General features: G+C 41.3%; 1 protein-coding gene across 3 annotated transcripts in view; it reads right to left on the bottom strand.

The window, feature by feature from the left end:
- Nucleotides 1–25,468, bottom strand: part of dock8 (dedicator of cytokinesis 8) — a 312,431-nt gene that overhangs the window by 157,249 nt on the left and 129,714 nt on the right. For all 3 annotated transcript variants that reach the window (XM_041186616.1, XM_041186617.1, XM_041186618.1), the window contains 4 exons: nt 23,137–23,293; nt 22,888–23,024; nt 21,000–21,093; nt 8,580–8,742 (listed from right to left, as the gene is read on the bottom strand). In XM_041186616.1, coding sequence (XP_041042550.1) covers nt 8,580–8,742; nt 21,000–21,093; nt 22,888–23,024; nt 23,137–23,293 — 551 coding nt within the window. The remainder of the gene's footprint in view (nt 1–8,579; nt 8,743–20,999; nt 21,094–22,887; nt 23,025–23,136; nt 23,294–25,468) is intronic.

Raw genomic sequence — 25,468 nt, 5'->3', positions numbered from 1 at the left:
GTTCCCACACTGACAGCGACTTGAGGTGACAAGGCACGTTGGATAAAATAACAGTGTTGGCCCAATAAAGTGTAAAAGCAGCACAGTCTTTGGGGCTACACATCCCGTAAATGAATAAAATAAATTAGTGTCTTGGGATCATGAGACAAACCCAGATTTTTACTGAACTTGACAATACAGACTGTGAACTTTGCATTCATTTTATCCTTGAGCTTTTAACTGAGGATATTCTCCGCTACTTCACCCACTGATCGTATTGATAGGCTGATGTAGGTGAACCTTCATTATAAACCAATATATGTTAAAGTGTGTTGTCATGTATAAGCTTGCCACAAAAGGCAAATGAACAATGGAAGAAAAATTTTCAAATCATTTGCTATAGTCTTTACTTAATTTGCCTTTGGGGAGTATTTTAATTTAACTAAAAAAAGCTTTGATTGATTCAATTTAAATGCTGTTTAACAGATGTCATTTAATTATAACAATTAAAGTTTACTCCTCATATTTTCAAGCTGACTGTTATCAGATTTTCAAGAGGGGTGAAAGAACTAGTGGAATATATAGCATTCAGCCAAAAGGATTCCAGCCACTGCAGGCATATTGCCAAATGACTGCAGGTCAGTTTGGACAGTTTTATTCCAAATCTATTATGCTTCTATGCAAAATCTCTGAGCACCTGTACTTGATTTCATCACGTTACAATTTTCAAATGCAACAGTTGAAGAAACGAATGTCAATGTTATTAAGGAAATGGCATTATCAGTGGGGATTAGTTGCCCTTCCACAAGTAAAATACGCAGAACATTACATTGTCAGTTCCTTCTAAAGCCCATATTAATGAGCATTATCTTCAAAGAGCTGCCTGTGAACAATTATCCTGCCATGTCTTGACTCAGATTAATCCAAACTCTCTCTCGCTCTCCTGCACTCTCAAACAGAAACTGGTTGGACTGTGATTCAGCGGCGATTTAATGGCTCTTTGGATTTCAATCGGTCCTGGTTTGATTATATGACTGGATTTGGGGACCTCCATGGTAAGAGTCTGACACAGTATGTATTGGATAATATTATTCCAACGGCACCATATTCAAATATTAACCAATGGTCAGGAGAGAAAAAATATATTTAATTTCTTTTTATGACTTGATTACAATTCTTTGGGATATTGTTAATTGAGTTAAAATAAAATGAATTCCAATTAATCAAAAGGTTATCAACCTGAAATGTTAACTGTTTCTCTCCAAAGATGCTGCCTGACTTGCTGAGTATTTCTAACATTTTGTGATTTTATTTCAGATTTTCAGCATCTGCAGCATTTTACTTGCTGTTGCTTCTGATATTGCTCAATATTAATGAATATAATAAATCATCATCATCTGCAATATTGTGGGCAGATTCTTAGTTCTTGATATCCACAGAAGCAAGCTCTAAAAAAGTCAGAAGATTGTCTTTTGTTATTTTATCTCAGTTTTAGAACACATCAAGATCCAAGCATGACGGTCATACTCAAAAAGCTTGCACTGTAGCTAATATTGCGTGCATTGACTTTTCCAAGTTGACTGATTTTATGGGGAGAATTTTCTTCTTGCTGGGTGGGCTGGTTGGGAGACAGCACAGGTAGGCACAGAGCCAATCGCCACCCGCGATCAGCTGCGCGCTATTTTATGTGGGTGGGCCAATTAAGGCCCACCCAATGTGACACGTGCCCGGTAGTGCTCAGCGCTACCTGTGGGGGTGGGGAGAGGAGGGAGAATCGGGGCTTGTGCTCTTTCGTGCGTGCATGCAAAAGGGTGCAGAAATCTCCCTGAGGCACGGAGCTGTCTCAAGGAGATAAAGTTCAAATTGAAAGTTGGAAGAAAAAAGAAAAAATAAAATTATTCAGACATGAGCTGGGACATGTTTATGAATTGTCATAAAAATTCTTATGTCATTAATAAAACCTTCATGAAACCTCATCCCACCTGTGGATGAGGTTTCATGAAAAATGCAAAGGCTGCCTGGGCTCTTCGCCTGCCCACCTACCTTAAGGGTGGATAGGCAGCCCTGTCAAATTGGTTAATTAGTTTATTAATGGCCTTAACAGGCCTTTGACAGTTTGGTGAGTGCACAATCGACTCCGGTGCACGCCCGCTGAATGAAAGATCGGAATGATGTGCGGTGACATCGGGATGCACACCTGATGTCACTGCGCGTCATTTTACGTGTCGGCATGCGGGACCTGCCCCCGCACATCGAACCGAAAATTCTGGCCTATGTGTTTCCAAGGTGGTTTTTTAAAATTTGTCCTATATGTATGTAAAGTAAATCTGTATAATATGAATGAACTATTAATGCAAAACCTTACTTATTCTCCACCCTTCAAATCAACTGATCTCTTTTCTGTTCAGGTGAATTCTGGTTAGGTTTAGAAAGCTTCTATCAAATAGCTCATCAGGCCAAATATATTTTGCGAATTGAGCTGGAGGATTGGAAGAATGAGACACGATATATTGAGTATATGTTTAGGATTGGCGGAAAGGACAACAATTATACCCTGCAAATCAGTCAGGTTTTGACTGGAAACCTCTCGTCAGCCTTCAGTGACTGTAAAGCGCTTCCTTTTTCCACCAGTGATCAAGACAATGATCTTCACACTGTTATAAACTGTGCTGGGCAACATTCAGGTATGATGCTGTTAATTACAATCAGCAGATCCATTGTCTTATTTGGTTCTGATCCATACCAACCAGAATGGTCGACAGGTTCAATTCCTAAACGTTTTTTCTCATTCTTTCATGGTATGTGAGGATTGCTGTCAAGGCCAGCATTTATTGCCCATCCCTAATTGCCCTTGATAAAGGTTGGTGAGCCATCTTCTTGAACTGCTGCAGTCCATCTGGTATAGATGGTATAGATACAGCCACAGTGCTATTAGGGATCATTTCTAGGATTTTGACCCAGCGATGATGAAGGAATGGCGATATAGTTTCAAGTCAGGATGGTGTGTGGCTTGGAGGGGAACTTCCAGGTGCTGGTGTTCCCATGCAGCTGCTGCCCTTGTCCTTCTAGGTAGTAGAGGTCGCAAGTTTGGAAGATGTTGCCAAAGGAGCCTTGGGGAGTTGCTGCAGTGCATCTTGTAGATGGTACATGCTGCTGCCACTGCGTTGGTGGTGGAGGGAGTGAATGTTGAAGATGGTGGATGGGGTGCCAATCAAGTGGGCTGCTTTGTCCTTGATTGTGTTGACCTTCTTAAGTGTTGTTGGAGCTGCACTCATCCAGTCAAGCGGAGAATGTTCCACCACACTCCTGACTTGTATCTTGTAGATGGTGGACAGGCTTTGGGGATTCATCAGATGAGTTACTCGCCACAGAATTCCCAGCTTCTGACCTGCTGTTGAGTCAATATGACTAGTCCGGTTAAGTTTTTGTTCAATGGTAACCCCAGGATATTGATGGTGGGGGATTCAGTGATGGTATACTATTGAATGTCAAAGGGAGAAGGCTAGATTCCCTTGTTGGAGGTGGCCATTGCTTGGCAATTGTGTGGGGCAAATATTACTTGCCACTTGAGGGGACTGTGGTGTGGTGGTGATGTTACTAGACTAGTTATCCAGAGGCTCAGCCTAATGCTCTGGGGACACGCAATTCAAATCTTACCCAGGCAGCTGATGGAATTCATATTCAATGAATTAGTAAGTCTGGAATTAACAGCCATTTTCAGTAATGGCGACCATGAAACTATTGGATTATTGTAAAACCCATCTGGTTCACTCATGACCTTTAGGGAAGGGAATCTGCCACCCTTATCCAGTCTGGCCTACATGTGACTCTCGGCCCACAGCAATGTGGTTGACTCTTAACTGCCCTCTGAAATGGCCTAGCAAATCACTTGGTTGTACCAAATCACTAGTCACTATTGTAACTGCTACGTTTCAATAGTGACTACAGCTCAAAATTACTTTATTGACTGGGAAGTTCTTTGGGACGTCCTGAGGTTGTCAAAAACCATACATGTGCTAATTTTTCTTTATATAGAACATACATGTTAGCCCTGCACTTGTGCCATTGGAAGGAGAAAAGGGCAAAAATATTTGAATAGAAGAACAAAAACAAAATCTGCCTTCATGGTGATTAGTACCGGCAGAGTGAACCAGACATGTAATCAGAAAATAGAAGCTCTTTCTTTGTTTCTTGTTCCCCCTAGTTGACTCAGTAACTTTCAGAATTATATCACTTGTTAAATGGTTTATTAAATAAATGAAAATTCAAGGAGTAATTGGCAAAAATAAAGGTGATTTTTGTTGTGGGTATTTCAAAGTCTCTTGTTGAATAATACAATAAATATTAATAAATCTGAATTTTAGGTCTTCCATTCACATATTACTCTGCCATGTTGTAATTGTGCATCTACCTGACATCACCAACACACGAGGAGTCCATTCCTCTGTTGTGACTGGTATACAATTCTATAAATACATATCTACAGAGTAATTAGGAAACCAAACAGATAGAGATTTTCATCAATATTCCAATGCTCTTTGAGCCAATTCATTTAATAAAATAAGATTATCATTCCACGAGTCTTCTGTTTTGCCTCCATGAATACTTAGTGTAGCTAAAATTCAAAGCAATTAACTGCTGTTTTATCAGTTTTCAAGTTTGATGCTCTCTTCCAATATGTACTAGGGAATAACATAGACTACAATTATCACAACTTTGACTGCTTTTAGTGACTCAGCAAGCTGTTACTGATTAAATCAACTGGTTCACAGTGGACTGAATTGATTATTCAGAGTTGAGAACGGTTCATAAATATGAAATTCCAGTCAATGTTTTCTCATGATCTGCTAATTCATAATAAGTGACACTATCTCCAGAACATCTGCTACCACACAGGCAGGATTACATTAACAAACTTCATAAATTTTACTTATTGGTTTCAACGCATTAAGATATAGTGAATTCTCATTGCACCTCATCCTCCAACAGCTGTTCTTATTTATAATCTTCCAGCTGGTTTAATTAATTTATTTTGTTATAAGTTACAAATTAAATTACCCTGGACACACCTGCAACTCCTAGATTCAGATTTGCCAAGTGGCAAGTCTCATAATTGCCCCAACTGCTAGAGAACGAGAGGGAAGGAAATCTAATTAAAACAAATTTCCAAAATATAAGTGTGATTTGGAAATGATGTAATGTGGAGGAGGGATAAAGGGTTTGGGTTTCCTGACAATCAAATGGAATGAGAGGAATTTATAAAAATGTTGACCAACTCCAGTTGGCCAATTTTTATTTTTGGATTTCTGATTTGGATGAGAATGACAACCACCCAACTCAAAAACACTGAACTCGCTTGTAACTATTTGGATGGATAGATATTTGTGCTACTGTTACTTGACAAGTTTTGTTGCAAACTGAAATTAGAATGTAATCTTTCTCCTTATAGGCGGCTGGTGGTTTAGTGCGTGTGGAGAAGCAAATTTGAATGGGAAATATCTTCGATCTAGAATCAGTAGAAGGCCAGATCGGAAGAAAGGTATTTTCTGGAAGACCTGGAAAGGCAACTACTACTCTTTTAAATCCACACAACTAATGGTCAGGCCTAAGAAGATTATGAACTAAGAAAACATCCTGAACTTCTGTGAACTTGAGAGTGACAAGTTCAAGCAGCTGTACCAAAGTTTACGTTCCCAGAGCTTTATTTTATTACAGCTATCAGCACAACTAATCTCACATGATAATTCACCATTAGAACTGGAAAGCCAGAGTTTCACCTCTTATGTTTCTGTGCCTTGTCTTTATTTATTATCATTGAAATATCTTAATGATTAAGTTGCCACTTAAGAGTCTCTGATGCTGAGGAGAAAATTCAGGGGGCAGTTCCCATAACTGAATTACAGCTTACATAATTATACAGTTTACAGAATTACATAACTGAATCAGAACTTTGGGGCAGCTGGTGGACCCATTTTGAGGCCTCAATTAAATGGAATGGTGAGCTGCATGTGACAAGTGGGCATATCCATATAGCTTGCTGGATTCAGGCCAGGAAGTCCAAACACCACTGGGCTGGCAGGAAGGTAAGTCCAGGAAGAGTGTTGTGATTATGGGGACAGCCCAGGATGGCAGTGGCCCAGATTCTTTTTGTGGGACCTGGAGGTGGAGTCCAACTCTTAATTGTTCCACAAAAATAATTTAAAACTTACCTTTCTAGCGCCTCTTCAGCTTTATTGCCAATGAAACTGGTCAGAGAATGCATGGCACATGTTCAAATGAATTATATCCTACAAAGGCAGCTGGAGCCCTATAGGCATGCATTTCAGTCGCTCAGTAATAGGCCTCTCTGAGGGCAGGACATTGACCTTAATAGGCTGGCAAGCCTATCAACCTCATTTTTGAAGCCATTACTGTCAATTTCACAACTTCACACCAATGTCAAAGTTATTCTAATGTTCGTTTTTGTGGACAGTTTTAAAAATGTGGCAGTCTCCTGATGGCTTACTTGGCAAGGCAACAGCCCAGTGCAGAACTGAAGCATATGGACCAAGAAGATTCTGCATTTGATCCCTGAGAAATCCAGTATCATGCAGGATGATGATGGGGGCTCTGATCGGCTAATGAAGATATATATATTTCTAATAACAGGCATCTCTGGGCTTATTAGAAATAATAACACTTACTATGGACTGATTCTTTTGCCTCACATCGGTAGTGTTTTTGAGGGTGGTAGTGTTAGGAGATGAGAAGAGATGAAATATGTAATGCTGGTATATTTCATGATATCTAAAATTTTAAGAAAGCTCCATGTTGAGAATAAAGCTTCAGTGAATGATGCAGCTCAAAAAGAATTTGTAATTGTATTACCTGATTTTTATTTAAACCATAAATTGTGTTATAACTCTACAGGACAGAGTGCATCATCTCTTTCTAAAGACCTGCCTTCCTGATAGCTGACCCCTTTGTCACCCTGCTCTAGTGCTGAAATTATTATAAAAGAGCCCATCCAACCACATGAGATATAGCACAAGATATACTGAAAAACCATAGATTTTTCTTATAATGGTGATTATGAAGAACATAGCAGGTGAGATTTTAACCCACTCTAACCTCCACTTACACTGTTAAAACTGGGCTCAGAGCCTCATTGGTAAAGCTCTTAAAACAAAACTAAGGCCTGAATTTTTCCCTCGTTGGGCAGGCTTGGCGGGAGCGGGCAGGGACAGTCGGGGAGCCAACCGCTGCCCGCGATCGGCTCCGCACCGTGATTTCATGCGGGCGAGCCAATTAAGGCCTGCCCAGTGTGGAACGTGAGCGGCAGCGCTCAGCACTGCCTGTGCAGGCAGGGGGAGGAGGGAGAGCCGGGCCTTGCACGCAGTTCGCACATGCGCGCGAAAGAGCACTTCAATCTCTGAGGCACGGAGCTGCCTCAGGGAGATTTATGTGCTTTTTTTAAAAAATTAATAGAAGTACAATAAAAATTGAATGAAACATGTGCCCTCATGCGAATGTGTCACATGAAATGGGAAATGTTTTTAATTTCAAAATAAATGTTTTATTTAATTAGTATTAGCTTTAGGAAACCTCATCCCGCTCGTGGATGAGGTTTCCTAAAAAATGGAAAGGCCGTTTGGCCTACCCGCCAACCGTAAGGATGGATGGGCAGCGTAAATTTGAAGTTTATTAGGTCCTTAATAGCCTTAAAAGGCCTTTCAATTATCGGCAGATGCACAGCCGACTCAGTGAGCGCTCACCGAATGAAATATCGTGCGTCACGTTAAGTTCCAGCATGTTGGGTGTGCACGCCAAAGGTAAAATCCAGGCCCAAGTGCTAATTTATTTAAAATGAAGTGTGACATCTATATTAAATAGCAAACAAATCAATAAACACATTTATAAATATAAATTAAGTATATTCATGCAATTAAGGTATTATTTATGCTTCAACATGATACCCTTGCACACATTTTATTCGTCTGCTTCAACAAGGGTAGGAGGTCTATATCTTTTTTCCCAGACTCACTCAACAGTAAAGGTGGATTGTGAGTGGGTTAATTATCTGAATCACTTCTTTTGTTCAATCCTTTATGATGTTCTTCATCTCTTTTGAAAAGTAAACTGCTATTGCTACAACAATGGTGTTAAGCATTAAGATCCCAAAAGTGCAATGTCAAAGTGAAAGCAAGTGCTCCCTCTCCAGGTCAAAATCTTTATCTGCATATACTGAATAGAATGGGAATTAGGAAAAGGAGAAAAAATAATTCTTCTGGAGCAAGGGCTTTTCAAACATTCATATTAAGCCATTCTTGTGTTATAAGCACTGAGCGATACAGCAAAACTCATAATCTATAAAATTATTATTAAAAGTTCTTGGGCAACACTGCCCTGTGGTGATATCATTAATAGTTTAGAATCAGCTAAACTGTTGCCATAATAAAGGTCTCCAAATACGTTCATCCTCAGAAACTACAGCAACTGGTAAAATGGAAGGAGTGACAGAAAATATGTTAAGGACATTTTTAAAAGTAACTTCAAAATTGCAAGCTTTAGGTAAAAGCTCAGCAGCTTTGCATTTTACACGGGCACTATTGGTCACTCACCTGTAAGATGTATGTGGAACATAGACTTCTCGAGATGGGAACTCTAGAATTTCTTTGATTGGTCGGCTACGGTTTTCAGGATATGGTTTCACTGGTAACAGTTCAGGCGTAATGCAGAATGTGGGGTTCTCTGCGGCTGGTGAAATTTCGAGTTTTATTACTCCTGAAACATATCAACAAACTTGGATTAGAAAAAACTTACAACACCTTTTCACATCTTTTAAAAATGCCTCAATTCACTTCACTTATACGACTGTTATTATGAAGATAAGTGTGGCTGCCATTTTGTTACATGCAAGGTCCTATGAACAGAGATGGGATTAATGATCAGTTATTTCATTCTAACTGGGGGCGGGTTAGCTCAGTTGGCTAGGTGGCTAGCGTGTGGTTCAGAAATACACCAACAGCATGGGTTTGATTCCTGTTCTGGCTGAGGTAGGCTTGGAACTTGCCTCCTCGCTCTGCCCCTGAGAGTGGAAGGTAATGCCAAAGTAACAGTGACAAAGAGAAACTACCAAGAAAACAGCTCAGGCTGAAGCGCCAGCAGACAATGAACCAAGGACCTGCTTTCAGGCAAAGCACACATGAATTTCATTCTTGTTGGTATTGGTTGAGGAAGAAATGTTGGCCAGAGCAATGGGAGAACTCTCTGCTCTTCTTTTATTAACACCAACTGGATCTTCAACGTGCATTGAACAGGCCATCTGAAAGATAGCACTTCAAACATTTCAGCACTCCATCAGTGCTGCACTGGAATTTCAGCCTAGAGTGCTCAAGTCCAAGACTGGAATTTGATTCCTTAACCTTCAGCTATGGAGACTAATGAGGGTTTTAGTTGAATACAATTACATTAAGTTTATTACTAGCAACAACCATATACAGCTCTGAACATGCCTTGATCTAGTCTGGATCCTAACAGTTACATAGGCTGATTACTTAACTATATGCCTGATTGATAAGGTATACATGGGGCAGAATTTTCCCGTTGGCAATTTGGGGGCAGGGCCCGCTTGCCGATGGGAAAGTGACGCAGGATGACATCGGGAGGAACCCCAGACATCACCCCGGTCCATTTAAATATTGAGGAAGGCGGGCGGACAGCGAAATCAACTGTCTGCCTGCCGAGCCGTCAATGGCCAATTAAGGCCATTGACAGGATAACTAAGATAATTAAAGACCCTGTCCGTCCAACCTTAAGGCTGGCGGGCAGGCCAGGAGCCCCAGCGGGCTTCTGATAATACATGAAACCTCTTCCACTGGTGGGATGAGGTTTCATGTCTGTTATTAAAAACCTTAATAAAGTTTATGTGTTTCTTATTAACATGCCCCATCTCGTGTGATATTGTCACATGAGGGGGACATGTTAATAATTTTTCTATTTTACAAGTTTTTTACACTGTCAGTAATCTCCCTAAGACAGCACTTAGTCTCAGGGAGATGCGCGCTCTTTCACATGCATGCGCAAAAGAGCGCACTTGGACAGATGGGGAATCCCTCCCCCCACCACACAGGAAGTGCATAGCACTTCCTGTCGGGCAGGCCACTGGAGGCCCACCCACTCAAAATGGTGGCTGGCCCCATTTTGGCAGCGGAGTTTGGCTGAGCCGGTGGAGCCTGACTGCCCATCAAGGGAAAATATTTGGCCATGGAGTCTTACTAATGAAGAGTCACAGGCAGTAGTGAACATCTAACATGGAGGCTGTACCTTTTATCCTCCGGCCTTACACATGGTGATGTCACTATGCAGCTTCTTAAGGTACATGTCATTGTCTGCATTGGCATGCATACACTATCACAACAATACTCTCTGGAATTTAGAATGAAAGGTGATGTCATTGAAACATTCAAAATTTTTAAAGTGTTTGACAGGGTAAACAGCAAGAGATTGTTTCCCCTGGCTGGTGAATCTAGAACACAAGGGCATAACCTCAAGATAAGGAGTTAATTATTTGGAACTGAGATGAGGAGAAATTTCTTCACTCTGCAGGTTCTGAATATTTGGAATTCTCTACCCCAGGTGGTTGATACTGAATCATTGACTACATTTAAGACAAAAATAGACAGATTTTTGATCTCCCAGGGAATCAAGAGATATGGGAGAGGCTGGAAAAGTGGAGATGAGACGGAAGATCAGTCTTCACACTTGAGATGCTATATGATGTACTCCTGCTCCAATTTCTTATGTTGTTATGTTAAACTGTGTGTCACCACAGACCTGCATTATACAACTTCACTCAGTAGTGTTCAGCAACTTCAGCTTGTATCACAGACAATTACACTTGTTTACCTGACTCCACTGAGCACCTGATTTCAGTCACAATGTTGTGAGGAAGCATCAGATGGAGGTTACATAGCAGCCCTCATAGCACAAAAATCAGAACCCCAGTCACTGCTTTATTCTTTTTCCTCATGATGTGCTTCCAGCTCCAACACCATGAGCTGCACATTGTCTATGTCGGGAGGGCTGGGCAGGAACGGACGGGGGTGGGAGCCTGTGGATGGGATTTCCTGAAAAATGCGAAGGCCACTTGTGGTCTTTGCCTTCTTGCCAACCTTAAGGTTGGACTGGTAGCATTGTTAATAAGGTTAATTACTTTTCAGTGGCCTTAATAGGCCATTGACAGTTCGGTGGGTAAGCGGCCCGCTGAACAAAAGATCAAAATGACATGTGATGACGTCAGGACGCACGTCCGACATAATCTTGTATCATTTTGCGCATCCACATATTGGGCCCGCCCCCGCACGCTGATGACAATATTCTGGCCCATCTCTCCTGAAAGCCCCTGTTTGAGTCCTACCTGTCTGGCTTTTGCTTTTTTTTTATGGTACTGCAGTTTCCCAAACCAAAAAACATCATCATCTATGACTATAGTGCACTGTTTCTCCTCATCCTCCTTGAACTCTCTGCAAATTTCAACATAGTAGAGCAGGCCATCCTCTTCCAGTGCTTCTCCTCCAGGTTCCAACTCCATGGAGACTGCCCTTGAATGGTTCCAGCCCAACATATTTGAACTTTATGACATCCAGTCTTGGATGAGTCACATCTTTCTCCGACTCACATGGGGAAGAACTATGCTACTGTCTCTAGTCCTCAGTGTAAATTTTACCCATTAAATTGAATTCTTGTCATTAACTCCATCTCCCTCCTTGGCCCTTGTTTCAGGCTGGAAAAATGTTCTCAGTCTTGGCATCCTGTTAATTCGGAGCTATATTTGGGACACATTTTCTCCATCACAAAATCTACTAGCTTCCCCTCTTCAACACATCTTCCACCTCTATCTTAGTCCCTCCTAAGCTGATCCAATTTTAATTCCTTTGTCACTTCTAGACTCAACTACCCCAAGCCTCTCCATGCTACTTCTCTCAGCTGAATAGGTTCTACTCACTGAAACTTCCTCCCTAAATCTCTCAACATTTCTAGTTTGCTCTTTTGCTTTAAAAAAATCAGACTCCTCAACTCCTATTTATTTGACTAAGCTTTGACTATTCCCTTTCCCAATCTCTCTCATCTTGGCTCACTAACTTACTCTCCTCACAACTTAAAGTGTTACACCAGTGCAAGTAGTTGGTACCTTTGCTTTTCATGTCTGCTCACATTGGAAAATAGCAGAGCTAGCTGCACTCTTGAGGCTGGTTGGGGGATTGGATAGCTTTATCATCAACATGACCACAAGATTGCATATTTATATTACATCCCACTAGAGCTACTGGGAACACAACATGAGGCTGCATGCTCTGCCCACAAGACTCTGAATGATTGACCAGGGACTACCTATTACAAAGCTATATAACATTTGGAGTCATAGAGTCAAAATGTGGCCGGCTTTTGCAGGAGACAGGTTCACGGTTCCTTAGAAGAGTCATGAACCATGGGGGCATCCTATTCTGGAGCAGAGAACCTTTTAACATGTAAGTTTAAAAGGTGTATGATTATGTTTTTTTGAAGTATTTAAATTTGTGTTTAAGGTTTTTGTATGATTTTAACTATGTTTTCAATGCAGTAATTGATCACAGAGCTCTGTCCTTAAAAGGTAAGAGACCATTAAAAACAGTGTGTAAAGGTTCAGATGCAAGAGTCCTTTCTCCAGTGGATAAAGTTATCTCTACATTCTACAGTATAGAGCACAGATGTAAATGTATGAACAGGATCCTGTGGGTTGATTTTCACATTGATTTAATGTCCTGCCATCTGTTGAGCATCTGAAGCATTCCACCAGTATCAATTAGGTACAGAAGCAATGAGCCCTATAACAACACCAGTAAGTCTTTGAAATGCTCAAGAAATTAAAAAAACACAAGCATTCAACACTCTTTGTGAAAAAGATTGTCCCCATTACATTCTCATAAAAATGTCAATCAAACACAGCCAGTGAAAGTCCCATTAAAGAAATTTTAATCCACTTAACACCTCTTAATCTTGTCTAAATTATTATACAGGCATTAACAAACCACTTCAAAAGAAGATAAAGTTATTTCCATCTCATAAAAACCATCAAACAAGCAAAACTAGTAGACTTCCTTTACAGCTATACAAGCAACCCCCAATGGGCTGAGTCCATTAGCCATTTTTTGAACTCAGGCAAGCATTCATAATGAGGCATTATGGCAACTGTATCAGCAGAACCAAGTAGAACAGATGGTCAGGTATCTGTTGTTTAACCTCATTATGAATATTCAACTGAGATCCAAGAATAGATCCAGACTGGTATGGGGTTGTTTGCACAGCTATGAAGGGAACTGCTAGCTCTGTTTTATTACAAGTAACTTTATCTCCCTTTGAAGTGGTTTTTCAATGCCTATGTTTATTTGGACAATATTTAGAGGTATGGAGTGGATTAAAGGTTTCTGCAATGGGACCTTCACTGTTTGATTAATAGTTTTATGAGACTGTAAGAGGTGAACTTTTTTACAAAGAGAATGTTGAATGCGGATATTCTTTTAAAAAAATATTTTATGAACATTTCAAAGACTTCCCAGTGTTATTATGGGGTTACTTTGTTCTGTACCTAATGAATACTGGTAGAGTGGCTATGAAGGATGCATGGGGGTTTGGGAGCATCATAGGTGGTATAGAAGGGATATGGGGTGTACGGAGGGGAAATGGATGGTTGAGCAGGAGTAAGGAGTGTGGGGAAGGGGGCCTAACAGTCGTGTTTGAGATCTGATAATGTCTAGTGGATGGAGGTGGGCCTTCTAACCTGTCCATCTCAGCATTTGCATGGCTCTGTTGTCACCTCAGAAGGCAGCAGGCCTGTCTCCGGAGGGCAACTTTCTCAGTATGATCAGAACTACCTCTACAGAGTGAGAGATTATTGGTGAGTTGAGGGAATCTTAAATCTCTTCCTAAAAATCGAATATTGTATAGATTTCACATTTAATTGAAAGCGCTGTTTATATCCTCAGTCTTATCCAAGGCCTAAACAGGGAGATAGAAGATATCCATTGGGAATAGCTGAAATAGTTAATTTAGGAAACTAGCCCAAACTGATTTGTTCTATACCTGGGCTCAGTCCTTTATATGTCAGAACATATAAATTCAGACATTCACAGCACGAAGTGTGACTTTAATGGAATGTAAGAGTTTGGTGAGCTGAGGGAGGTCAGTGAGGAGGGGATGGAAGTACCCCCCTCCCTTTGTTTCATTCTAATTTTTTCACCCTGCAGGAATTGGTTCTTGCTCTACTACAGTGAAGATGCTAGCCGTTTGATAAGTATTTGTTAAGTGGATATGTCTATTCTATTCCTAATGTTCCAAATAGTACAGGAGTTTGTGGTATGTTTTGTAAAATACACAAAAGAAAATAAATAGCTGAATAAAATAAGTGAATAATTAATGAAAGCAGATAAAAATGGCAGGACAGATGATGTGTCATGACTGCAGGATTTTGGAGCTCCTGGATGCCAGTGTGATCGCGGGCAAAGATGCCTGCAGTAAGTCTTTGCGCCTTGAGCAGTTTTAGCTCAGAGTCATTGAGTTAGAGGCTGAGCTGCAGACACTGTGTCACATCAGGGAGGGGGAGAGTTACCTGGATGCTTTGTACCAGGAGGCAAGTCACAACCGTTAGGATAGTGTCTTCTGATTTGGAAGGTGGCCAGGGGAAGGAGGCTGTGACTGCAAGTGAGGCAGGTAAGGGGACACAGAGGCCAGGAGTGTCAGCTTTTGCAATTGTCCAACAGGATTGAGGCTCTCCCAGCTTGTTTGAATGGGAGGGGGGCCAGCAGGGTCGTTGAGCTGACTGACCATGGCACTGTGGTGGGGGGACCAAAAAGGAATGTAGTGGTAAGACTACAAGACCATAAGAAGTAGGAGCAAAAGTAGGCCATTCGGCCCATCAAGTCTGCTCCACCATTCAATGAGATCATGGCTGATCTGATAATCCTCAACTCCACTTTCCTGCCTTTTCCCTATAACCATTGATTTCCTTACTGATTAAAAATCTGTCTATCTCAGCCTTGGATATACTTAATGACCCAGTCTCTACAGCCCTCTGCTGTAAAGAATTCCACAGATTCACTACTCTCTGAGAGAAGAAATTCCTCCTTATCTCTGTTTTAAATGGATGCCCCCTTACTCTGAGATTATGCCCTCTGGTCCGAGACTCTCCCACAAGGGAAAACAACCTCTCAGCATCTACCCTGTCAAGTCCCCTAAGAATCTTATATGTTTCAATAAGGTCGCCTCTCATTCTTCTACAGGCCCATTCTACAGGCCCATCTGTCTCAACCTCTCCTCACAAGAAAATTGCTCCATACCTAAGATCAGCCTAGTGAACCTTCTCTGGACTGCCTCCACTGCAAGTATGTCTTTCCTTAGGTAGGGGGATCAAAATTATTCACAGCATTTTAGGTGTGGTCTAACTAGTGCCGTGTATAGTTTTAGCAAGACTTCCCTATTGAAGTCTTTGAAATAAAGGCCAACATTCCATTTGCCTTCCCTATTACCTGTTGAACTTATATGCTAGCTTTTTGGTACATGAGGACTCCTAAATTCCTCTGTGCTGCAGCCTTCTGCAGTCTCTCTCCATTTAAATAATATTCAGTTCCTCTATTCTTCCTGCCAAAGTGCATAACCTCACATCTTCCCACATTATATTCCATCTGCTAAGTTTTTGTCCACTCACTTGACCTGTCTATATTCCTCTGTAGACTCTGTGTCATCCTCACCACTTGCCTTCCCACCTATTTTTATGTGATCCACAAACTTGGCGATTGTACATTCACTTGCCTCACCCAAGTCATTAATATATATGGTAAATAACTGTGGCCCAGCACTGATCCTTGTGGCACTCCACTAATTACAGGTTGCCATCCTGAAAATGCCCCTCTTATCCAAACTCTCTGTGTTCTACTAGTTAGCCAATTCTCTATCCATGCTAATATACTACCCCCAATACCATGAGCTCTTGTCTTACTAAGTAGCCTTATGTGCAGTACCTTATTAAACACTTTTTGGAAATCCAAATATATTACGTCTACTGGTTCTCTTTTATCTATCCTGCTTGTTACCTCCTCAAAGATTTCTAATAAATTTGTCAGGCATGATTTCCCCTTCATGAAGCCATGCTGACTCTGTTTGATTACATTATGCATTTCTAAATGCTCTGCTATTACATCCTTCATAATAGACTTTTAACATTTTCCCACTGACTGATGTTAAGCTAACTGGCCTATAATTATCTGTTTTCGTCTCCCTCCCTTTTTGAATAACGGTGTTACATTGGCAGTTTTCCAATCCTCTGGGACTTTTCCAGAATATAAGGATTCTTGGGAGATTACTGCCAGTGCATCCACTATCTCTGTAGCTACTTCCTTTAATATCCTAGGATGCAACGCATCAGGTCCAGGGGACTTATGAGCCTTTAGCCTCATTAGTTTCCTTAGTACTTTTTCTCTAGTGATTGTTATTGTCTTTATTTCCTCCCCCTCTTTGCCCCTCGATTATTTAGTATTTTTGGAATGCTATTAATGTCTTCTACAGTGAAGACTGATGCAAAGTATTAATTCAATTCCTCTGCCATTTCCTGGTTCCCCAATATTATTCCCCCAGCCTCATCCTCTAATGGGCCTATGTTCACTTTGGCTCCTCTCTTTCTTTTTATAAATTTAAAGAAACTCTTAATGTCCGATTTTATATTACTAGCTAGTTTATCTTCAAAGTTTATTTCCTCCCCCTTTATTATTTGTTGGTCATCTTTTGTTAGTTTTCCTCTGGCTTACAACTAATCTTTGCCACGCTGTATGTTTTTTCTTTCAATTTAATACTATCCTTAACTTCCTTGGTTAACCATGGTTGGTTTATCCCTTTACTAGAATCCTTCTTCCTCACCGGGACATATCATTGTTGTGAGTCATGGGGCAAAATATTTAGGGGTGGGCACACACCTGACCCACTCGAGTGTAAAATGACACGCATTGAAGTCGGGCGAGTGTCCTGACGTCAATGCACAGTCACGCAATATTTAGTTTGGCAGGCATGCGCCAGAGTCGGCAGTGCACCCGCCGACAATTAAAAGACCTTGTTAAGGCCATTAACAAGGTTATTAAATTAAATTTTTCACTCCCCATCCAAAGTTACAGTTGGCCGGCAGGTATAAAGGCCAAAGGGCCTTTGCAATTTTTAGGAAACCTCATCCACGGGTGGGATGTCGTTTCCTAAAGCAAATAAAAATAAAAGTAAAAAATTAAAATTAAATGAATAACATGTCCCTGCTCATGACGAAGTCACATGAGGGGGCATGTCTTATTACATTTTTCAATTCTTTATTAATTTTTTTAACACTCTTCATCTCACTGAGGCAGCTCTAGCTCTATGCCTCAGGGAGATTCTCAAGCGCACACTCGTGTGCACACGCAAAGTTTGCGCTCGCCCTCCTCCCCCCGCTCGCAGCGTATTCCATGCTGGGCGGGCCTTAATTGGCCTGCCAGAGTGAAATCGCCTTCCAGCCTCGTTCACGGGCAGCAGTCGGCTTCCCAACCATCTCTGCCTGCCATCGCCAAGCCCCACCGACAAGGACAAGATTCTGCCCACGAACTACTTCTTAAGCATCTGCCATTGTTCATCAACCTTCTTTTCTGCTAAACTCTTTTCCGAGTCTACTCCAGCCAACTCTGCCCTCACTCCTTTGTAATTACCCTTATTTAAGTTTAGCACAGTTGTTTCCGACCCAAGTTTCTCACTCTCAAACTGAATGCTAAATTCACCATGTTATAGTCATTGTTTCCTAGAGGATCTCTGACTCAGATCATTTATTAAACATGCCTCATTACACATTACCAGACGAAAATAGCCTAATCCCTGGCTGGATCCACAACATATTGTTCTAGGAAACTGTCCCAAATATACTCTAGGAATTCTTACTCGTGGCTACCTCTGCCAATTTGATTTTCACAATCTGCAAGATGATTAAAGTCACCCATGATTAATGTACTGCCTTATTTTACATGCCCTCATTATCTCCTGATTTATTCTCTGTCCTACAGTATAGCTACTGTCAGGAGGCCAATAGACCGCTCCCACCGGTGTCGTCTTCTTTTTGTTATTTCTTACCTCCACCCATACGGATTCTACAACTTCTGATCCAAGATTATTTCTTGCTATCGTACTTATTCCATCTCGTACTAACAAAGCTACCCCACCACCCTTTCCTTCCTGCCTGTCCTTTTGAAAAGTCACATACCCCTGAATATTTAGTTTCCAACTTTGATCTCCTTGTAACCATGTCTTCATAATGGCTGTAAGATCATAGCCATTAACCTCTATTTTTGCCGTTAATTCATTTATTTTGTTCCGATTGCTACATGTATTTAAGAGCCATTAATTTTGCATTTTTACCATTTTTTTCCCCCATTAACTCTAGTTGCTGCTGTTTTATTATGTTTGTACACTCTGTTCCTTCCTGTCACATTCTGGGTATCATTACCTAAATAGCTGCTCTGCAAGGCTGCCATATACTTTTGCTTTGTAAGCCTATGTATCCCCTCTCCAGAACCCTTCCCCCCTCTATTTAGTTTAAAGCCCTCTCCACAGCCCTAGTTATTCGGTTCACCAGGACACTGGTCCCAGCACGGTTCAAGTGAAGCCCTTCCCACTGGAACAGCTCCCTTCTACCCCAGTATTGATGCCAGTGCCCCATGAACTGAAACCTATTCCTCCTACAACAATCTTTGAGCCATGCATTTAACTCCTTGACCTTATTTACCCTATGCCAGTTTGCCCGTGGTTCAGGTAGTATTCCCGAGATTACTTGGAGGTTCAGCTTTTTAATTTAGCTCCTAACTGTTCAAATTCTTTCAGCAGAACCTCCTTTATAGTCCTATCAGTGTTGTTGGTACCGACGTGGATAACGACAACTGGATCCTTCCCCTCCCACTCCAAGTTCCTCTCCAGCCCTGAGGAGATAGGCTTAACCCTAGCATCCGGCAGGCAACACAGCCTTTGGGACTCGAGCTCACAGCTGCAGAGAACAGTATCTATCCCCCTAATTATACTGTCCCCTACCACTACTAAGTTCCTATTTCCTCCCCCCATTGAATGGCTCTCTGTACTACGGTGTCGTGGTCCGTTCTCTCATCCTCCTTGCAGTCACTGCTCTCTTCCATGCAGCTTGCAAGAACCTCGTAATTATTGAACAATTGTAGGGGCTGAAGCTCCTCGAACGCTACCCGTTGGGTCCCCGTACCTGCATCATGTGCAGTCACACCCTTCTGTCCCTGAACACAGACCAAATTTGAATTACCTAATCTGAGGGGTGTGACCGTCTCCTGGAGCAAAATGTACAGGTAACTTTCCCCCTCCCTGATGTGGCACAATGTCAGCAGCTCAGACTCCAGCTCCTCAACTCAGATCCGAAGTTCCTCAAGCTGCAAACACTTACTACAGATGTGTTCGCTCTGGATCGCCTTGGTGTCCAGCAGCTCCCACATGCTGCAGCAGCAACACATCACCCCTCCTGCCATCACTATTGTATTTTGTTTGATTTATCCATTAATTACTCTGGCATCCCCACTCTTTACACTTGAAGAATCCTCTGCTCTTTACACTTAATTGCAATTAATTTTTTTACACCAGTAGTAGGTAGTAGGGGACAGTATAGTGAGGGGGATTGATACAGCTCTCTGTAGCAAAGAGCAAGAGTCCAGAAGCTAAGTCCAGAGCTCTGAAGAAGGGTCATATGGACTCGAAACATTAACTCTGTTTCTCTCTCCATAGATGTTGCTACACCTGCTGAGTTTTTCTGTCATTTTCTGTTCTTGTTTCAGATTTCCAGCATCGGCAGTATTTTGCTTTTATTATTGATAGATTGAGTGAGTGGGCAAAAATCTGTTAAATGGAGTATAATGTGGGAAAATGTGAAATTGTCCATTTTGGCAGGAAGAATAAAAAAGAAGCATATTATCTAAACGGTGAGAGATTGCAGAACTCTGAGATTGAAAGGGATCTGGGTGTCCTAGTGCACAAATTGCAAAAGGCTAATATGCAGGTACTGTAAATAACCAGGAAAGCTAATAGCATCTTATCATTTATTGTGAGGAGAATTGATTACAAAAGTAGGGAGGTTACGCTTCAGTTGTACAGGGCATTGATGAGACCACATCTGGAGTACTCTGTACAGTATTGGTTTCCTTATTTAGGAAAGTTGTAAATGGTATGGAAGCAGTTCAGAGAAGGTTTACTAGGCTAATACCAGGAATGGGCAGGTTGTCTTATGAGGAAAGGATGGACAGGTTAGGCTTGTATCCACCTGAGTTCAGAAGAGTAAGACATGACTTGATCGAAACCTTTATGATACTGAGGGGTCTTGACAGAGTGAATGTGGAGAGGATGATTCCTCTTTTGGGAGAATAAGGGGCCGCTCATTTAAGATGGAGATGAGGAGAAATGTTTTCTCCGAGAGTCATGAGTCTTTGGAACTCCCTTCCTCAAAAGGCAGCGGAAGCAGGGTCTTTGAACATTTTTAAGGCAGATCTAGATAGATTCTTGATTAATAAGAGGGTGAAAGGTTATCGGGGGTAGTCGGAAGATTATAATCAGATCAGCCATGATCTTATTGAATGGCGGAGCAAGCTTGAAGGCCCGAGTGGCCTACTCCTGCTCCTCGATCGTATGTACATATGGGTCTGTCTCCAGCTGTGCCCACCTCCTTGGGATGAAAATACGACAGGGGTCACTTGAATTTCCAACTCCCAATTCCTGCCTCTAAGACAAATATCTGGCCCCTTGTTTCTTTTATTGAGACATGCATTGGCCATCCTAATATAACTGGATTAGATCAAATTTGGATATACATGATATCAACCTGAGTAAGTCCAATGGTGTCAATTCAACTCGTCAACTTGATTCCTCTCTAATTTCTAAATTTAAAAGTTACCTTCGAACCAGACCTGATATAATCTAGAGTTTAAATGAAGGAGAACTGATACCTGATATTGGCCGCAATCTTCTTAGGGATGCAGAAGATCTTTTCAACTCAGCTAAAAACTTGAGCAAATCTTCATCACTTAGCCTATCACCTTCCTGTAAACAACACAAAGTAAACTTAGCACTTCTAGGTCGATCTGAGGATTGTTGAGTGATGGAATGAAAAAGGTTAAAAGTCTTTAATTCCAAAGTTTTTAAGTAATGAAAATATTTAATCCGTCTTGGTTTTAAAGGCTGGCAAACCCACATTTTCTATATTTGTTTCACCTTTCCTAGCTTGTTCGCTCTGAATAGTATTCAGAGAAAGAACTGATGACTTTCTTTTCCAAATAGATTGTATGAGAGGAGTAACTTTATCTTTGAAAGTGGTTCTCCTACAAAGGAGTGCTTCTGGTGTCTTTAGTTCACAGGTACACCTACATTGTGGTGACTGATCATCGTCGGATTTCGTCCCTGCCTCCACATGCTGTTGCAAAACCTTCAAGGTCATGAGGGATCTTGGCAGAGTGGATGTGGAGAGGATGTTTCCTCTTGTGGGAGAATCTAGGAGTAGGGGTCATGATTTAAACATAAGGGGTTGCTCATTTAAGACAGAAATGAAGAGAATTTTTTTTCTCTGAGGGTCATTGCAAAATGCGAGACATGATTCCAAGACGCTCTTATGACAGAATTACCAAAGATTTTCTGGTGAATGTGAAACTGTAACCTTGAAAATGTCAATGCTTTCAGGGAAGGCAAGAAAAGGGAACATGTGATCAAATGAAGTATTTGTGTCCAGTTTTGATTTGGTGGATGTTTCTTTGAATTCACTCATAATACATAAGAGAGCAGAATATCCGCTGGGGTTCCTCTGTCTCCCACCACATCATCAGGAGATCGATGAAAACACAAAAAAACCGTATAAATAGCCCATGAAAACTACTTGTATAAGAGTTTAACAGTTAGCTAAACCAAAATCTTCTTGCCTCTCTTTGACAATACAACATTGTTTGTTGTATCAGTTGTTGTGAAATAACTCAAACAGGCTGGGCAGAATTTTACAGCCTTGTAGCAGCAGGGACGGGGCCGTAAAATGTGGCGAGCCGTTCAAAAGTCCATTGATTTCGGCAGGACCATAAAATCCCACCAGCGTAAAATTCCACTTTACGACCTGGTTCATTTGTATATAACTGACAGTTCCTTCTTAAATTTGACTAGTTGGAATCAAGGCAGTTCTGGCAACACTTTTCCAGGCTGAGGAAAAGAGTCACTAGATTATTTACACAAGGTTAGCATAGTTCAGAATAATTAAGTGGAAAGATGTCTACTACAGGTATAAGTATGTAACTATATTATATGTCTGTTATTTATGTACTTGTAAAGTATGTAAAGTAAATTTGCTTAATATTTTAAACTTAAAACAAGGTCTTCTGTGCTGTTCGACCGCTTTCAAAGATTGTAGTGGAATCATTTTAAGTCATAGAGTAAGTCCAGTAACTAAAGCAACTGCTTGATAGCATTTGCTATTCATTTTCTAGGCACATTATCAAAAGTTTAGCAAGATATCAAGGCAGAGACAGACACCTTGAGGGCAATCTGTGGCTCCTGAGTCCTGGAAATCCATGCCTCACAACCCAAACAACTCGGTCTACGTTGTGCATATTTTTATTCTTGTTGGCTTGTCTTGGCTAGCCTGGAGGCTATACTAGAGCACTGATGCTTGATGGATATGTTCTAAATCAGAGCAGAACTTGATATATATGTAAATTAATGGCATGATGGATTTCACTTTTCCATGTAATGTGAGGTGTCATGACATGTAGCTCAAAAAAATCTTCAACATGCCTGTTCCAACTGTAACCCTGCAAGAAGTAAAAAAAAACCATACAACTAGACAAGACTGAGAAATACCTGTTTAAAGAAGTTATTGATGGTAATTGAGGCTGTTTTGAAATTGGACAGGTTATACTGGTCCTCCGGAACAGCTGACCTCTCAGAAAGTCGTCTTTGTTGTGTGAAAACTTTCTTGTCTCCACTGTTTCCTTTACCTTGTTAGGGTATAACAGAAAAATAAAGGTATTTTATTATAGTTTGCAACACTCTCGAGAAGAAAAAATGTTTAAATTCAACTGCAGTGAGAATTTATTTTTACAATATTACCATTGATGTTTTCAACATCCAGTGAATCCCTGTCTGATGCTGTGGAGACCACACTCATGATGTTTATGTTAGCCCAGGCGAATGGCATACGGTATTTCCCGAGTCGCTGACAAAAGGACTCTGCTTGAGATTTAAGCTTCTCAATTTTATCTTTATTCTGGGGAAAGAGATAAAAAACTTAGTTCACATGCCTGAAATATATAAGGAATATATTAATGATTTCATAGGAACATTATAACATGAATAGGCCATTCAGCTCTTTTCAAGCCTGTTCCGCTATTCAATTTCCTACATTACAATGGTGACTTCACTTAAAAAGTACTTCATTGGTTTAAAGCACTTTAGGGTATCCTGAGGTCATCAAAGGCAGCTATAAATGCAAGTCTTTCTTTCTTAGATCATGGCTGATTTGTATCTCAACACCATTGATCCATATGCACTGACACACTAACATAGCAAAAATCTATTGATCTCAGCCTTGAAAGCTCCAATTGACCCAACATCCACAACCTTTTAAAGCAAATTTGATTAAGGAGTATGCTATTAAAGAGAATGCATCTACATAGATAGAAAGGTGGCTGAGGGACAGAAAAGAGAGAACAAATATATAAACAGATATTGTTTGGGTTGGCAAACGTGGATAATACTATTCCTGGGAATCTCTTCCAGGACCTCTACTATTTTTTATTTATATAAAAATATGGATGCAGGTACAAGAAGAATGATAAAAAGTCTAACATGGCAGGGTGCAAAGGGTTGAAGGAGGATTTAGGATGGCATTGAGGTGTTATCAATTGAACAGGGAAAGACAACTACTGCTGGTTTAGCGGGTGCCTGCATATCTGCAAATTGTATTGAGCTGTGTTGGTCAGACCTCCACAATAGAGTGCTAAAGTCATTAAGTCATTAATGAGATAAATTATGATTAATTTTGGTGATAAAACTACTTTAATCTGTATTATTCCATTACACTGCCCAATTGTGCAGTTCATTGAAGATTTACCTTCATAAATCTCTTTTAGCAGAAACTTGAACTTTAACCTAAACAGTCCAATTTCAAGCATAATTTGAGCACAATTTCCTGACTGCCCCAAAAGAAGGATTCTGGGTTTTAAATATAGGGGTATTAAATATAAAAACAAAGAAGCCATTTGTACAAGACAGTGGCTAGGCCATAGTTGGAGTACTACATGCATTTCAGGTCAACTCATAATAGAAATAACAGAAAATGTGTTTCTGGCCACAAGTATCATAGAAAGAACCAGCCAGAAGACTCACAGGCTTGACTGTTGTGCTGCGAGGGTAAGTGGGAAGAGAAATTATCTGCTTGCTTACTTCAACCTTTGATTTCTATGGTGCTCCAAAAACACTCACCAAAGTCTGCACACAATACAAAACCTGGACCCAGGGTCTAGTGGGTGGGGAGGTCAGGCTCCCATCTTCAAATGGACGCAACAAAGGCAACAAGCATGCACCTGATTAAAAAGGTAGCATTATGACACATGGCCGCCTGAGGTCTGTGCAGGCGTGGGCGATGTCATTACAGCTGGGCAGCGTGAGTAAGAGACACTTGTTAACTGGTTGGTTCAGAGCATTTATTTGCCTGCGAGTTGCGCTCAACCATTTCCCAGCCAACCCATCCAGCTCATGCTCCAATAAGAACTGGAATCGCGGATGCTCCGGTCACAGCCCAGCACTGCGCTTGTGCAAGGAATTCCTGCAGTGAGGACAGGGCACGTTCTGCTGTGACCAATACTGGGTAAAAGCCCTGCCATGGGAAAGTCCATATTGTTGAACAGCACATTGGCCCGTAACTCCTGGTGGCTGTAAACCAGCCAAGCTTAAAGGTCTAGCCATTTTGACAAGCCAGGGAGGAGGTAAAGTAAGTGGGTAGGATTTTGGGGAGGGACAGGGTGTGGGGGCAGTTGGGTCCAGCTTGGATGGGTGTGGGGAGGGTCAGGGATGGGGTGGTGGGGGAACCGGGGGGATTCTCATTGGGGGGCTGGTCGGGGGGAGGAGTAGTGGGGGTATATAGGGGGATTCCCGTGGGGATTTGGGGGGAGGGTAGGAGGTAGTGGGAATCCTGAAGGGGTCAGGGTGGTCAATTCTATAGTTACCCAGAAGCTAGAAGTGAGTAACATTTTCTGGCTAACTATTGCTGTAACAAAGTCGGAACCATCCGAAGTTTGCGATTTAAATCACATTTTCGGATGGTTCCCAGCGCAGGGCAATTGGCAAAAGTGCAATCCTTACCCAGGAACTACCAGGAGCATTCCCAGTACATCTTTGGGGTACCCCAAGCTACACTGCCCTGGAGCTTGGAAGTTAAAGC

Source organism: Carcharodon carcharias, chromosome 4, assembly GCF_017639515.1.
Source record: "Carcharodon carcharias isolate sCarCar2 chromosome 4, sCarCar2.pri, whole genome shotgun sequence".
Taxonomy (NCBI): Eukaryota; Metazoa; Chordata; class Chondrichthyes; order Lamniformes; family Lamnidae; genus Carcharodon; species Carcharodon carcharias.
This window is presented reverse-complemented; position numbering and strand designations above follow the sequence as displayed.